The sequence below is a fragment of the Gobio gobio genome (assembly GCF_949357685.1).
Source record: "Gobio gobio genome assembly, chromosome: 18".
NCBI lineage: Eukaryota > Metazoa > Chordata > Actinopteri > Cypriniformes > Gobionidae > Gobio > Gobio gobio.
In genome coordinates, this window is record NC_137111.1 from 1692712 (window position 1) to 1705138 (window position 12427).

Sequence of the window (12427 nt, forward strand, 5' to 3'; positions counted from 1 at the left end):
ACACACACACACACACACACACACACACACACACACACCAGCCCTCCATCTGCTGTAAGACTTCTACATCACTTCAACACACACACGCACACACACACATACACACATACACACACATACACACACACACACACACACACACCAGCCCTCCATCTGCTATAAGACTTCTACATCACTTCAACACACACACACACACACACACACACACACACACACACGTTGGGTTTTCATGTTTTATGGGGACTTTCCATAGGCGTAATGGTTTTTATACCGTACATACCGTATATTCTATCCCCCTACACTGCCCCTGCCCCTAAACCTACCCATCACACACACACACACACACACACACACACACACACACACACACACACACACACACACACACACTGCCCCTGCCCCTAAACCTACCCATCACAGGAGACATTCTGCATTTTTACATTTTCAAAAACATCACTTAGTCTGATTTATAAGATGTTTTCCTCATGGGGACCTAAAAATGTCCCCACAAGGACGAGGATTTCGGATATTGCCATCTTTGTGGGGACATAACGTAGGGATTACCAATCCACACACACACACACACACACACACACACACACACACACACACACACACACACACACACACACACACACACACACACACACACACCAGCCCTCCATCTGCTGTAAGACTTCAACATCACTTCAACACACACACAAACACATTCACACACACACACACATACACACACACACACACACACACACACACACACACACACACACACACACACACACACACACACACACACACACACACACACACACACACCAGCCCTCCATCTGCTGTAAGACTTCATCATCACTTCAACACACACACTGTTTGTATGTGTAATGCTATATAATAGTGTCTAAACAGTGTAAAAATAGATTAAACTATCTAAATAAAATTAATAAACACATTGATTTAAAAATAATACATCTATCTGCAGTACAGCACAGTAATATAGTGAGTATTAAAGAAACGCAATAATGCAACATTATACAAACTGTTTACATAATATTAACAGTGTAAATACTTAATAACCTTAAAGGTGAAGTATGTGAGATTTTTAATGTTAAAATACGTTCTCGTTAAATATTTTATTGTTCACTGACGTCTAGTAATTTAGCGAGTCATGTGTTTATCTCACCCAGTTCTTTAAGTGGAAAAAATTAAGGGGCGGGGCTTTGTTGGGGGCGTGGCTGTGGGGGATTGTTTAGTCAATAATTCAAGAAGGTCCATATTTTAAGGCTCTTTCTAACTTGTACTCAGCCTTAAAACGAACACATAGTTATTGTAATTGTTTAACTATAGCATTTGTTACAATAAGGGTTTATTTACAAAGCAACACGATTGACGGCTCCTCATTACCATCCAGGTCAATGAGAACTGTTCTCTTTCTTTTTTTCTAATCAAATAGCAACACATTTAGAGACAATAGCTACAACATGCCACAGATATACATCCCTTAACTGATTATCTATTATAAATTCTACAGCTAGTCAAAATGTACCACAATAAATACAATAGAACGTGATAAACTCTATTAACTCTCAGTCTGCTACAGTAGCCACGCCCCACACTCTCAGTCTGCTACAGTAGCCACGCCCCACACTCTCAGTCTGCTACAGTAGCCACGCCCCACACTCTCAGTCTGCTACAGTAGCCACACCCCTCACTCTCAGTCTGCTACAGTAGCCACGCCCCACACTCTCAGTCTGCTACAGTAGCCACGCCCCTCACTCTCAGTCTGCTACAGTAGCCACGCCCCACACTCTCAGTCTGCTACAGTAGCCACGCCCCACACTCTCAGTCTGCTACAGTAGCCACGCCCCTCACTCTCAGTCTGCTACAGTAGCCACGCCCCACACTCTCAGTCTGCTACAGTAGCCACGCCCCACACTCTCAGTCTGCTACAGTAGCCACGCCCCTCACTCTCAGTCTGCTACAGTAGCCACACTCACACTCTCAGTCTGCTACAGTAGCCACACCCCACACTCTCAGTCTGCTACAGTAGCCACGCCCCTCACTCTCAGTCTGCTACAGTAGCCACGCCCCACACTCTCAGTCTGCTACAGTAGCCACGCCCCTCACTCTCAGTCTGCTACAGTAGCCACGCCCCACACTCTCAGTCTGCTACAGTAGCCACACCACACACTCTCAGTCTGCTTCAGTAGCCACGCCCCTCACTCTCAGTCTGCTACAGTAGCCACGCCCCACACTCTCAGTCTGCTACAGTAGCCACGCCCCACTCTCAGTCTGCTACAGTAGCCACACCACACACTCTCAGTCTGCTACAGTAGCCACGCCCCACACTCTCAGTCTGCTACAGTAGCCACACCCCACACTCTCAGTCTGCTACAGTAGCCACGCCCCACACTCTCAGTCTGCTACAGTAGCCACACCCCTCACTCTCAGTCTGCTACAGTAGCCACACCACACACTCTCAGTCTGCTACAGTAGCCACGCCCCACACTCTCAGTCTGCTACAGTAGCCACGCCCCAAACTCTCAGTCTGCTACAGTAGCCACACCCCACACTCTCAGTCTGCTACAGTAGCCACACCCCACACTCTCAGTCTGCTACAGTAGCCACACCCCACACTCTCAGTCTGCTACAGTAGCCACTCCCCAAACTCTCAGTCTGCTACAGTAGCCACACCCCAAACTCTCAGTCTGCTACAGTAGCCACACCACACACTCTCAGTCTGCTACAGTAGCCACACTCGCACTCTCAGTCTGCTACAGTAGCCACGCCCCACACTCTCAGTCTGCTACAGTAGCCACGCCCCTCACTCTCAGTCTGCTACAGTAGCCACGCCCCACACTCTCAGTCTGCTACAGTAGCCACACCACACACTCTCAGTCTGCTACAGTAGCCACTCCCCAAACTCTCAGTCTGCTACAGTAGCCACACCCCAAACTCTCAGTCTGCTACAGTAGCCACACCCCACACTCTCAGTCTGCTACAGTAGCCACACCACACACTCTCAGTCTGCTACAGTAGCCACTCCCCAAACTCTCAGTCTGCTACAGTAGCCACACCCCAAACTCTCAGTCTGCTATAGTAGCCACGCCCCACACTCTCAGTCTGCTACAGTAGCCACACTCACACTCTCAGTCTGCTACAGTATTCACACCACACACTCTCAGTCTGCTACAGTAGCCACGCCCCACACTCTCAGTCTGCTACAGTAGCCACGCCCCACACTCTCAGTCTGCTACAGTAGCCACGCCCCACACTCTCAGTTTGCTACAGTAGCCACACCACACACTCTCAGTCTGCTACAATAGCCACACTCACACTCTCAGTCTGCTACAGTAGCCACGCCCCACTCTCAGTCTGCTACAATAGCCACACTCACACTCTCAGTCTGCTACAGTAGCCACACTCACACTCTCAGTCTGCTACAGTAGCCACGCCCCACACTCTCAGTCTGCTACAGTAGCCACGCCCCACACTCTCAGTTTGCTACAGTAGCCACGCCCCTCACTCTCAGTCTGCTACAGTAGCCACGCCCCACACTCTCAGTTTGCTACAGTAGCCACACTCACACTCTCAGTCTGCTATAGTAGCCACGCCCCACACTCTCAGTCTGCTACAGTAGCCACGCCCCACACTCTCAGTTTGCTACAGTAGCCACGCCCCACACTCTCAGTCTGCTATAGTAGCCACGCCCCACACTCTCAGTCTGCTACAGTAGCCACGCCCCACACTCTCAGTCTGCTACAGTAGCCACACTCACACTCTCAGTCTGCTACAGTAGCCACGCCCCACACTCTCAGTCTGCTACAGTAGCCACACCCCTCACTCTCAGTCTGCTACAGTAGCCACACCACACACTCTCAGTCTGCTACAGTAGCCACACCCCTCACTCTCAGTCTGCTACAGTAGCCACACCACACACTCTCAGTCTGCTACAGTAGCCACGCCCCTCACTCTCAGTCTGCTACAGTAGCCACGCCCCACACTCTCAGTCTGCTACAGTAGCCACTCCACACACTCTCAGTCTGCTACAGTAGCCACACCACACACTCTCAGTCTGCTACAGTAGCCACACCACACACTCTCAGTCTGCTACAGTAGCCACACCACACACTCTCAGTCTGCTACAGTAGCCACACCACACACTCTCAGTCTGCTACAGTAGCCACGCCCCTCACTCTCAGTCTGCTACAGTAGCCACGCCCCACACTCTCAGTCTGCTACAGTAGCCACTCCACACACTCTCAGTCTGCTACAGTAGCCACACCACACACTCTCAGTCTGCTACAGTAGCCACACCACACACTCTCAGTCTGCTACAGTAGCCACACCACACACTCTCAGTCTGCTACAGTATCCACACCACACACTCTCAGTCTGCTACAGTAGCCACGCCCCTCACTCTCAGTCTGCTACAGTAGCCACACCCCTCACTCTCAGTCTGCTACAGTAGCCACACTCACACTCTCAGTCTGCTACAGTAGCCACACCCCTCACTCTCAGTCTGCTACAGTAGCCACGCCCCACTCTCAGTCTGCTACAGTAGCCACGCCCCACACTCTCAGTCTGCTACAGTAGCCACACTCACACTCTCAGTCTGCTACAGTAGCCACGCACCACACTCTCAGTCTGCTACAGTAGCCACGCCCCTCACTCTCAGTCTGCTACAGTAGCCACGCCCCTCACTCTCAGTCTGCTATAGTAGCCACGCCCCACACTCTCAGTCTGCTACAGTAGCCACGCCCCACACTCTCAGCCACTCCTGTATCCCACCTCAGTATCAGCAAAAGTTTGCAATACATTATGAACACAATAAGTACATAGTAGTTAAGGACACCTAATGTAAAGTGGGCCATACGGCATCATTATGGAGCCGTTCAGAAAGACAAATCCACCAGAAATTACATACTTCACCTTTAATATATGAATCAGAAAGCACTGCTGTCCAAATGTGGCATGACACTGATGAACTGTAGGACCCTTATGTGTGATCCACACTTCTTTAGATGAACGTAATGCAGATGTTTATTAATGTAATCACATTCACATAAAGACAAACAGCCTTTAATGTCCTGTATTCACCGTATGATATCTCTGCCAGTCTTTTCACAGCAAACGTCTTTGATTCTATCAATGAAGATGCGTTTCTTGGTCTTCCTCATCTGGAGTATCTGTAAGTGTCTCACAGGATGTAATTAAATAATCAGCCCTGATCTGATGATTCATGTGTCTCCTAATGTATAATGGCTTGTTTTTTTCTTCTTCTAGGTTTATTGAAAATAACCAAATCAAGTCCATATCGCCTTTCGCCTTCAGAGGACTCAAGTCCTTAATACACCTGTGAGTATTCCTGCATTGTCCATCAGCTCTCATGTTAAAACATCGCTGTCATCAAAAATATATATGAAAAATATTTACTACATACTTAGCTTTTATTATGTGTCTGAAGCTCGTTTCCTATCTGGAATAAATCAGAATTAATTTTCTCACAATTGTGATTAAAAGGTTTAATGTTTTATTTAGGGCTGTCAAAAGATTAATCGCGATTAATCGCATCCAAAATAAAAGTTTGTGTTTACATAATATATGTGTGTGTACTCTGTTAATTATTATGTATATATAAATACACACACATTCATGTATATATTTAAGAAATATTTGCATGTATATACATTTATATAATCTATAATATTTATAAATATAAATGTTTTATATATAAAAAATGATATTTTTTTCTTAAATATATACATGCTTGTGTGTGTATTTATATATAAATAATAATTAGTACACACACATATATTATGTAAACACAAACTTTTATTTTGGATGCGATTAATCGCGATTAATCTTTTGACAGCCCTACTTTTATTCCATGGTCTGCATTTCTTAGTTGATTATTCGTGTTATTTCACTGATGTTCATCAAGGTTTTATTCTTATTTAAAAAAATACTGAATACTGTTTGGTTCTTGCCGGATGTTATTGCAGAAGTCTGGCGTACAATAATTTGGAGACGCTCCCGAAAGATCTTTTCAAAGGGATGGAAGCTTTGACTAAAGTGTATGTATGCGAGAGTGCATCGTTTCAATAGTTGCCGATGATATGCGAGCTTCTAGACTGAAGCGTTGATGTGTTTGTCCAGGGATCTGAGAGGAAATCTCTTCAGCTGCGACTGTAATCTAAAGTGGTTCGTCGACTGGATGTTTCATACGAATGCAACTGTGGATGAGATCTTCTGCACTGGGCCTGAGGCTTACCAGGGCAAGAGAATCAATGAGCTGGGGGCGCAGTCCTTCGATTGCATCACAACAGGTCGGTCGTGTTCATCGCAGGCCACTGGGTGCTTAATGACCTCAGATGAAGAAAATCTCAACATTTCTCTGTTCGTTCCACAGATTTTCCGCTGTTGAAGTCTCTTGATTTTCAGTCCATTTCAGTCGAACCTTTCGCATTTGGTGGCGACCAGTTTGTCGTATTCGCCCAGCCGTTCATTGCCAGGTGTAGTTTCATGGAATGGGATCACGTGCAAATGGAGTTCAGAAACTTCGATAACATCACAAGTAAGTCTAACTCTACACAAAACATTAAAGGGGCCATGAACTGCATTGTTTTATAATGTTTTCTGGGGTGACTTATAATAGATTTTAGCCTCTGATTTGAACGCTCTGTTTGAAGGGGCGTGTCTACTGTGAGACTTCAGTGTAAACGCCCACTGCTGTGATTGGCCGCTGTGAGACTTCAGTGTAAACGCCCACTGCTGTGATTGGCCGCTGTGAGACTTCAGTGTAAACGCCCACTGCTGTGATTGGCCTCTGTGAGACTTCAGTGTAAACGCTCACTGCTGTGATTGGCCGCTGTGAGACTTCAGTGTAAACGCCCACTGCTGTGATTGGCCGCTGTGAGACTTCAGTGTAAACGGCCACTGCTGTGATTGGCCTCTGTGAGACTTCAGTGTAAACGCTCACTGCTGTGATTGGCCGCTGTGAGACTTCAGTGTAAACGCCCACTGCTGTGATTGGCCGCTGTGAGACTTCAGTGTAAACGCCCACTGCTGTGATTGGCCGCTTTGAGACTTCAGTGCAAACGCCCACTGCTTTGATTGGCTGCTGTGAGACTTCAAATGTAGCGAATACAAATAAATAATGCTCAACTGAGACATTCACATTGTTGAGAATAAATAAGCACATTCCTAGTGTTAGGATCCTTTGGAAGGGAATGTTATTTTAAGTCCATTCGTCTCTCCTTGTCATATCACTAACACTCCAGTGGGCGGGGCCAAAGTTGTGATGATGAAGTAGGCATTGATCTTCTTCTGCAGAGGCGCTCTTTCACCATCTATTATAGGCTCATTCCACAATGAATCAATCGTTCTCTGGGCTTGTTTTTGGACTAACAAGGACGTTTTCAGTTCTGAAACGTACAGGATTTTCTTATATTATGATGACCTCTTATATGTCAAAAGCTCAAGGAAAATTAGATTTCTCAATTCTTGACCCCTTTAATAACAATCAACACTGGATGTTAACAATAATGAATGAATAAACAATGGATATAATAAGTCTACACATCACTGTTATGTAAAAAAATGTATGTAAAGAATGAAGTGTGTGTGCGGACCTGAAGTGGGCAGTGCACAGGAGATGCCCTCACATTTCAACAGATCTGGAACGTTTTTGCAAAGAAGAGTGGGAAAATATTCCCAAGACAAGATGTGCCAAGCTGATAGACTCCTATACAGACAGACTAATAAAAAACCAAGGATTAGTTCAGGGGGGGTGAACACTTATGCACTTTTTTAATCTTCTGTGTCACTTTATAGCACTCCATAGGTTGTAATTTTTACATTAAACAGGCGAAAGTTATATTTTTTTTACATGAAAATATATGACAATAAACTGTGACTCAAGTCGTTGTTTCGTACAGCTTTAATCCTGGAAAGCCTGACTTGTTTTTCTAAAAAACTCAATTATACTAAAAGACTTTTACTTGATTAAAAGTCTAAACTACTAGGACTGTGGATGTGTGACAGGTTTATGAGCAAACCTTTGGGTTAAAACGATTCTTCAAATCTCTCCTCCGTAGGTACTTCTTCGGTCATCTGCAAACCTCTAGTCATTGACAGTCAACTCTTCATTATAGTAGCGCAACTGTTCGGCGGCTCGCACATCTTCAAGAGAGACGTCTCGGCAAACAAATTCATCAAAATCCAAGACATCGACATTTTAAAAATACGAAAGCCAAATGACGTGGAGATCTTCCACATTGACGGAGAGTCTTTCTTCATCATCGCCGATAGCTCCAAAGCTGGCTCCACAACCATTTATAAATGGAACGGCAACGGATTCTACTCCCATCAGTCCTTGCACTCATGGCACCGGGACACGGACGTGGAGTATCTGGACATTTCTGGGAAGCCTCATTTGATCTTGTCCAGCAGCTCTCAACGGCCGGTCATTTACCAATGGAGCAAGAGCACCAAGCAGTTCGAGCGGCGTACCGATATCCCAGAGATGGAGGACGTGTACGCGGTCAAACACTTCACTGTGAAGAGCGAGCTCTACATATGTCTGACCCGCTTCATTGGCGACTCCAAGGTGATGAAATGGGACGGCAGCATGTTCAGCGAGATCCAGACCATGGCCTCCCGTGGCTCCATGGTCTTCCAGCCGTTCTCGATAGCCAACTGGCAGTATGCCATCCTGGGCAACGACTACGCCTTCACTCGGGTCTATCGCTGGGACGCAAAGAAGAGACAATTCATTCACTTCCAGGAGCTGAACATTCAAGCACCCAGGGCCTTTTCTCTGGTGTTTATTGACAACAGGGAATTCCTCCTTGGCTCTAGTTTTAAGGGGCAAACACGGATATATGAACACCTGGTCCTTGACTTGAGCAGCTGATTTGCTTCATCAGGATAATTAGTGTCTCATGAACACGTCCAGGTCATATTTAACCCTAAAATCTGAAGAAAGACATTTTGTTTTGTTGATTAAAGGAACTACATTTGTTCCAGAAGCCGTTTCACTCGGATATACTAGGAAAGAAGACACTAGCGGAAGCTTCATGATGACTTTAACCAAACTTGTAACTTTGGATTTTGGGGTGAAATATGACCGGGATGTTTTCGTCAGATTCACAGCATGAAGACTCTTTGCAAATGACTTGCATGATGGTGCCTTAATTAGGTACCGCTATTGAAATTATTCATGTTGTTTTGTTTTATAAAGTGCATTCGTTCATTTCTGTTGTATTTCTACATTGTGACTGCTGTATTTTATGTGGCAGCTGGGTGACATATTTGATATGCAGAATGGGAATTTGACAGTTCGACTTTTGGAGTAGTGTGTCATGTGACCATTGTTTTTTAGTATTTGCCTGTTTGTTTGAACTGTATTAACTACTAACAGACAACCAATGTCAGTACTTTTTTCAACAAGAAACAATTGTTTGTTGATGACGAGATTCTATATCACCAAATAATGAAACTGTGATGTTCTACTGGATTAGTTTGTGCATGCAGTTTCTTGCCTACATTTTGGAATAACTGATACTAACTTTAAATAAAGACTTTGTGATCCTGAGAATGAGTTTAAAAGAATTTAAACACATTTAAACAGAAAGAAGAAAGAGGACAACAATGAACTCCAACAAAGAATATCGCTTAGATGTAGCACATCAATTCTGCATGGGATGTTAGACTCTCGCTCTCTCTTTGAAAGTCGTTCTCAGCAAAGCGACAGCGAGTCGGGCGCCTCACACTAGTGTTAAAATAGCCCCGTTTCCACCGAAATTACCTGGAACAATTTGTACCAGGAATTTTTTTACAGGAACTTTTTTTCCCCCAGACCTGCTACTGTCTGCATTTCCACTGCGGTAGGGATGCGCGGTATACCGGTACTGGGAAAATACCGGTATATATTTTATTTCAAACGGTACGATATCATGATTTTGCTCATTTCGGTATATGCTGCTGTTCCGAAGTTCACCGCTAGATGGCAGCGCGTTACCGAAACTGACTTGAAACCGGCAAATGTGGCAACAGAACAAGATGAATACAGCAGTTGAATCTCACTCAACACGCACAAAACGAATGAATAAAGACAGGAGTGGACTGAAATTTGGAATTACTTTGCTTATAAAACTGCTGAAGAACCATCAAACCTTGCCAAGCATCGGGCACTTCATTCCTGACTTGTAAGACATTAAGAGATTGACAGGTGAGTGCATCAATCAAACCATCTAATTTAGACATTTATTTTCTTTCAACACTGATCAACACACATACATAAGATCGTATCGTATCGTATTTAAATATAAAGAAATCTCCAGCGTTCGTTTCAACCAGTGACGTTTAGATTTCATAGTATTTGCACACATACTATTGCACTATTTACATCTGCGAAAGACATAACCAACTGTGTTTATGTGACTACTCACTAAAGATGGACATTTTTGACATAATTTTGTGTGTATTTGACTAAGGAAAAACAACTTAATTTGGAATGCGCGAGCTCTTTAGGCTTGTGTGTGTGTTTGTTGTTGGTATGAGCGCAAAGAAAACTCTCTCAAAGAGCTCTCGTCCCATATGTATTACGAAATGCTATAAAATCGCTTGCATGTTCAAATTGGCAGGGTTTAAAAAGACGTGGGCAGTGATTTCCGTCAGCTGTCCCGCAACGGAAGCGAAAGTGTTGAATCTGAGTGCGCAGATTACTTTTATGGTGCATGTGCGATGTCTTTTGAAGCCAGAAGCAATTTGCTCATTTTGACAGATGCGCAGTAATGCTGAAATTACTTACAAGAAAGTTTCCAAATGACTGATTGATGTGATAATCTTTGTTGATTAATTTAATAATAAACATTTGCGGTAATTTCCCACTTCATAAACCCAAAACTTACGAGAGTGAGTAAAATTATGCGCAATACCCGCATCAAAATTCAGACCCTGTATGGTATCGATTTAATATCGGTACTTCGGTATTAGATTGTGGTACCCTACCGAAGACAAAATTGTGGTATCGAGCCATCCCTACACTGCGGTCTAAAGTACAGTGAAGATTAGGAAAATTTGTACAGAGACGTGGGACTGCCCCTCCCAGTCGGCGACGGACAGGAATCATTGACTGTCTGCAACAATAACAAGTGGAGGAGATGCAAGCAGCGCTGCTTTTGTTGATTGTGTATTGGTTTACTAAAGAGGTAATTAACAAAACGGCGGAAAAGAAACGAGCACTGAATCTAAAGCGTATTCTGAAAGCTCGTAAAGCTAGAATTAAAATAAGACAACGCATGTTATGATCAGCTATTACGGACATTGACCGTGCAATGACGAGACGAACGCGCGCCATCGGACAGAAAGAGCAAGACTGATATTTACTGAACGCAGAACGAACCTCGCAAGACTTTTAAAAATGCTGGTTGTAATAAAATGCTGCGTTAGCTCAACCAATCAGCATGTTCAGTGCAAAGTCCCACCTCAGAAAGTTCCCGAACTTTGAAAAAGTACTACCTCGTGAGCAGGGCCATTTGGAGGGGGAAATACTTACCCGGAACTTAATTTAGACCCTGCGGTCGAAACACACCGAGTACCAGCCCAAATTTCCTAGTTCTTGTGGAAAGTTCCTGCGGTGGAAACGCAGCTTATCTGTGTTCACCAGTTCCAGAATGTAGCAGTAGCTCCTCTTTTAGCGATAAACTGCTCCTCAGCTTCACCTCCGCCTTCCACCATAGATGCTTTTGCTCTGCACGTGAGCTGCGAATGGGTGACAAACAGAAAAACGTCATCAACTAGGCTTTATCATTATTATCGTGGGGAGGCTAAAGTGAGAGAAAGAACACTACGGAGGCCGCATCCTACACTTGGGGACGTTAATATGTGGAAACACATCACATGGACTTACCTCTCTGGAAGTACCACTCGTGGAAAGAAGTCAACCTGAGAGGGGGGAGCTAAGTTTCAAGTCTCTAAGGTCCAAGTCAAGTCTCAAGTCTTTAGGGTCCAAGTCAAGTCTCAAGTCAAGTCTTTGTTCTGTTTTTAGCAATATTTTTTTCAGATAGTTGTTATAATTAGGCTAACAGTGTATTGAACTATCAAAACAGATTACTTTTACTTGCATAATAAAGCACAAAAAATACTACTTAAATCATTACTACTTTCAAACTTTGTACAAAATTATACCATTTAGAACCACAAGGGGGAAACATTTCTGTGTATTTTGAGCTATTTGGGTTGCCGTAGTTTGCTGTAGATCTCAAGCAAAGTTGGATAATGGAGTCTTCCAGTGAGCGCCGCCATTAACACAACCTGTGTATATGCGTTACAGTAAACTACATGAACAACATTTTCATCTGCGTGTCTCGTTTGTAGAAATGAGTCATGAATTGCATGAAAGTGCTTGTGTCATCCAGATGCAAAT

The 12427-nt window shown here is 44.3% G+C and overlaps 1 protein-coding gene across 2 annotated transcripts in view; it reads left to right on the plus strand.

Moving 5' to 3' along the window:
- Positions 1-9592, plus strand: part of lgi1a (leucine-rich, glioma inactivated 1a) — a 10701-nt gene extending 1109 nt beyond the window's left edge. For both annotated transcript variants that reach the window (XM_079842601.1, XM_079842600.1), the window contains exons 3-8: positions 5114-5185; positions 5281-5352; positions 6000-6071; positions 6154-6323; positions 6407-6571; positions 8094-9592. In XM_079842601.1, coding sequence (XP_079698727.1) covers positions 5114-5185; positions 5281-5352; positions 6000-6071; positions 6154-6323; positions 6407-6571; positions 8094-8911 — 1369 coding nt within the window. In that variant the 3' untranslated portion in view covers positions 8912-9592. The remainder of the gene's footprint in view (positions 1-5113; positions 5186-5280; positions 5353-5999; positions 6072-6153; positions 6324-6406; positions 6572-8093) is intronic.
- The last annotated feature ends 2835 nt before the right edge of the window (positions 9593-12427 follow it).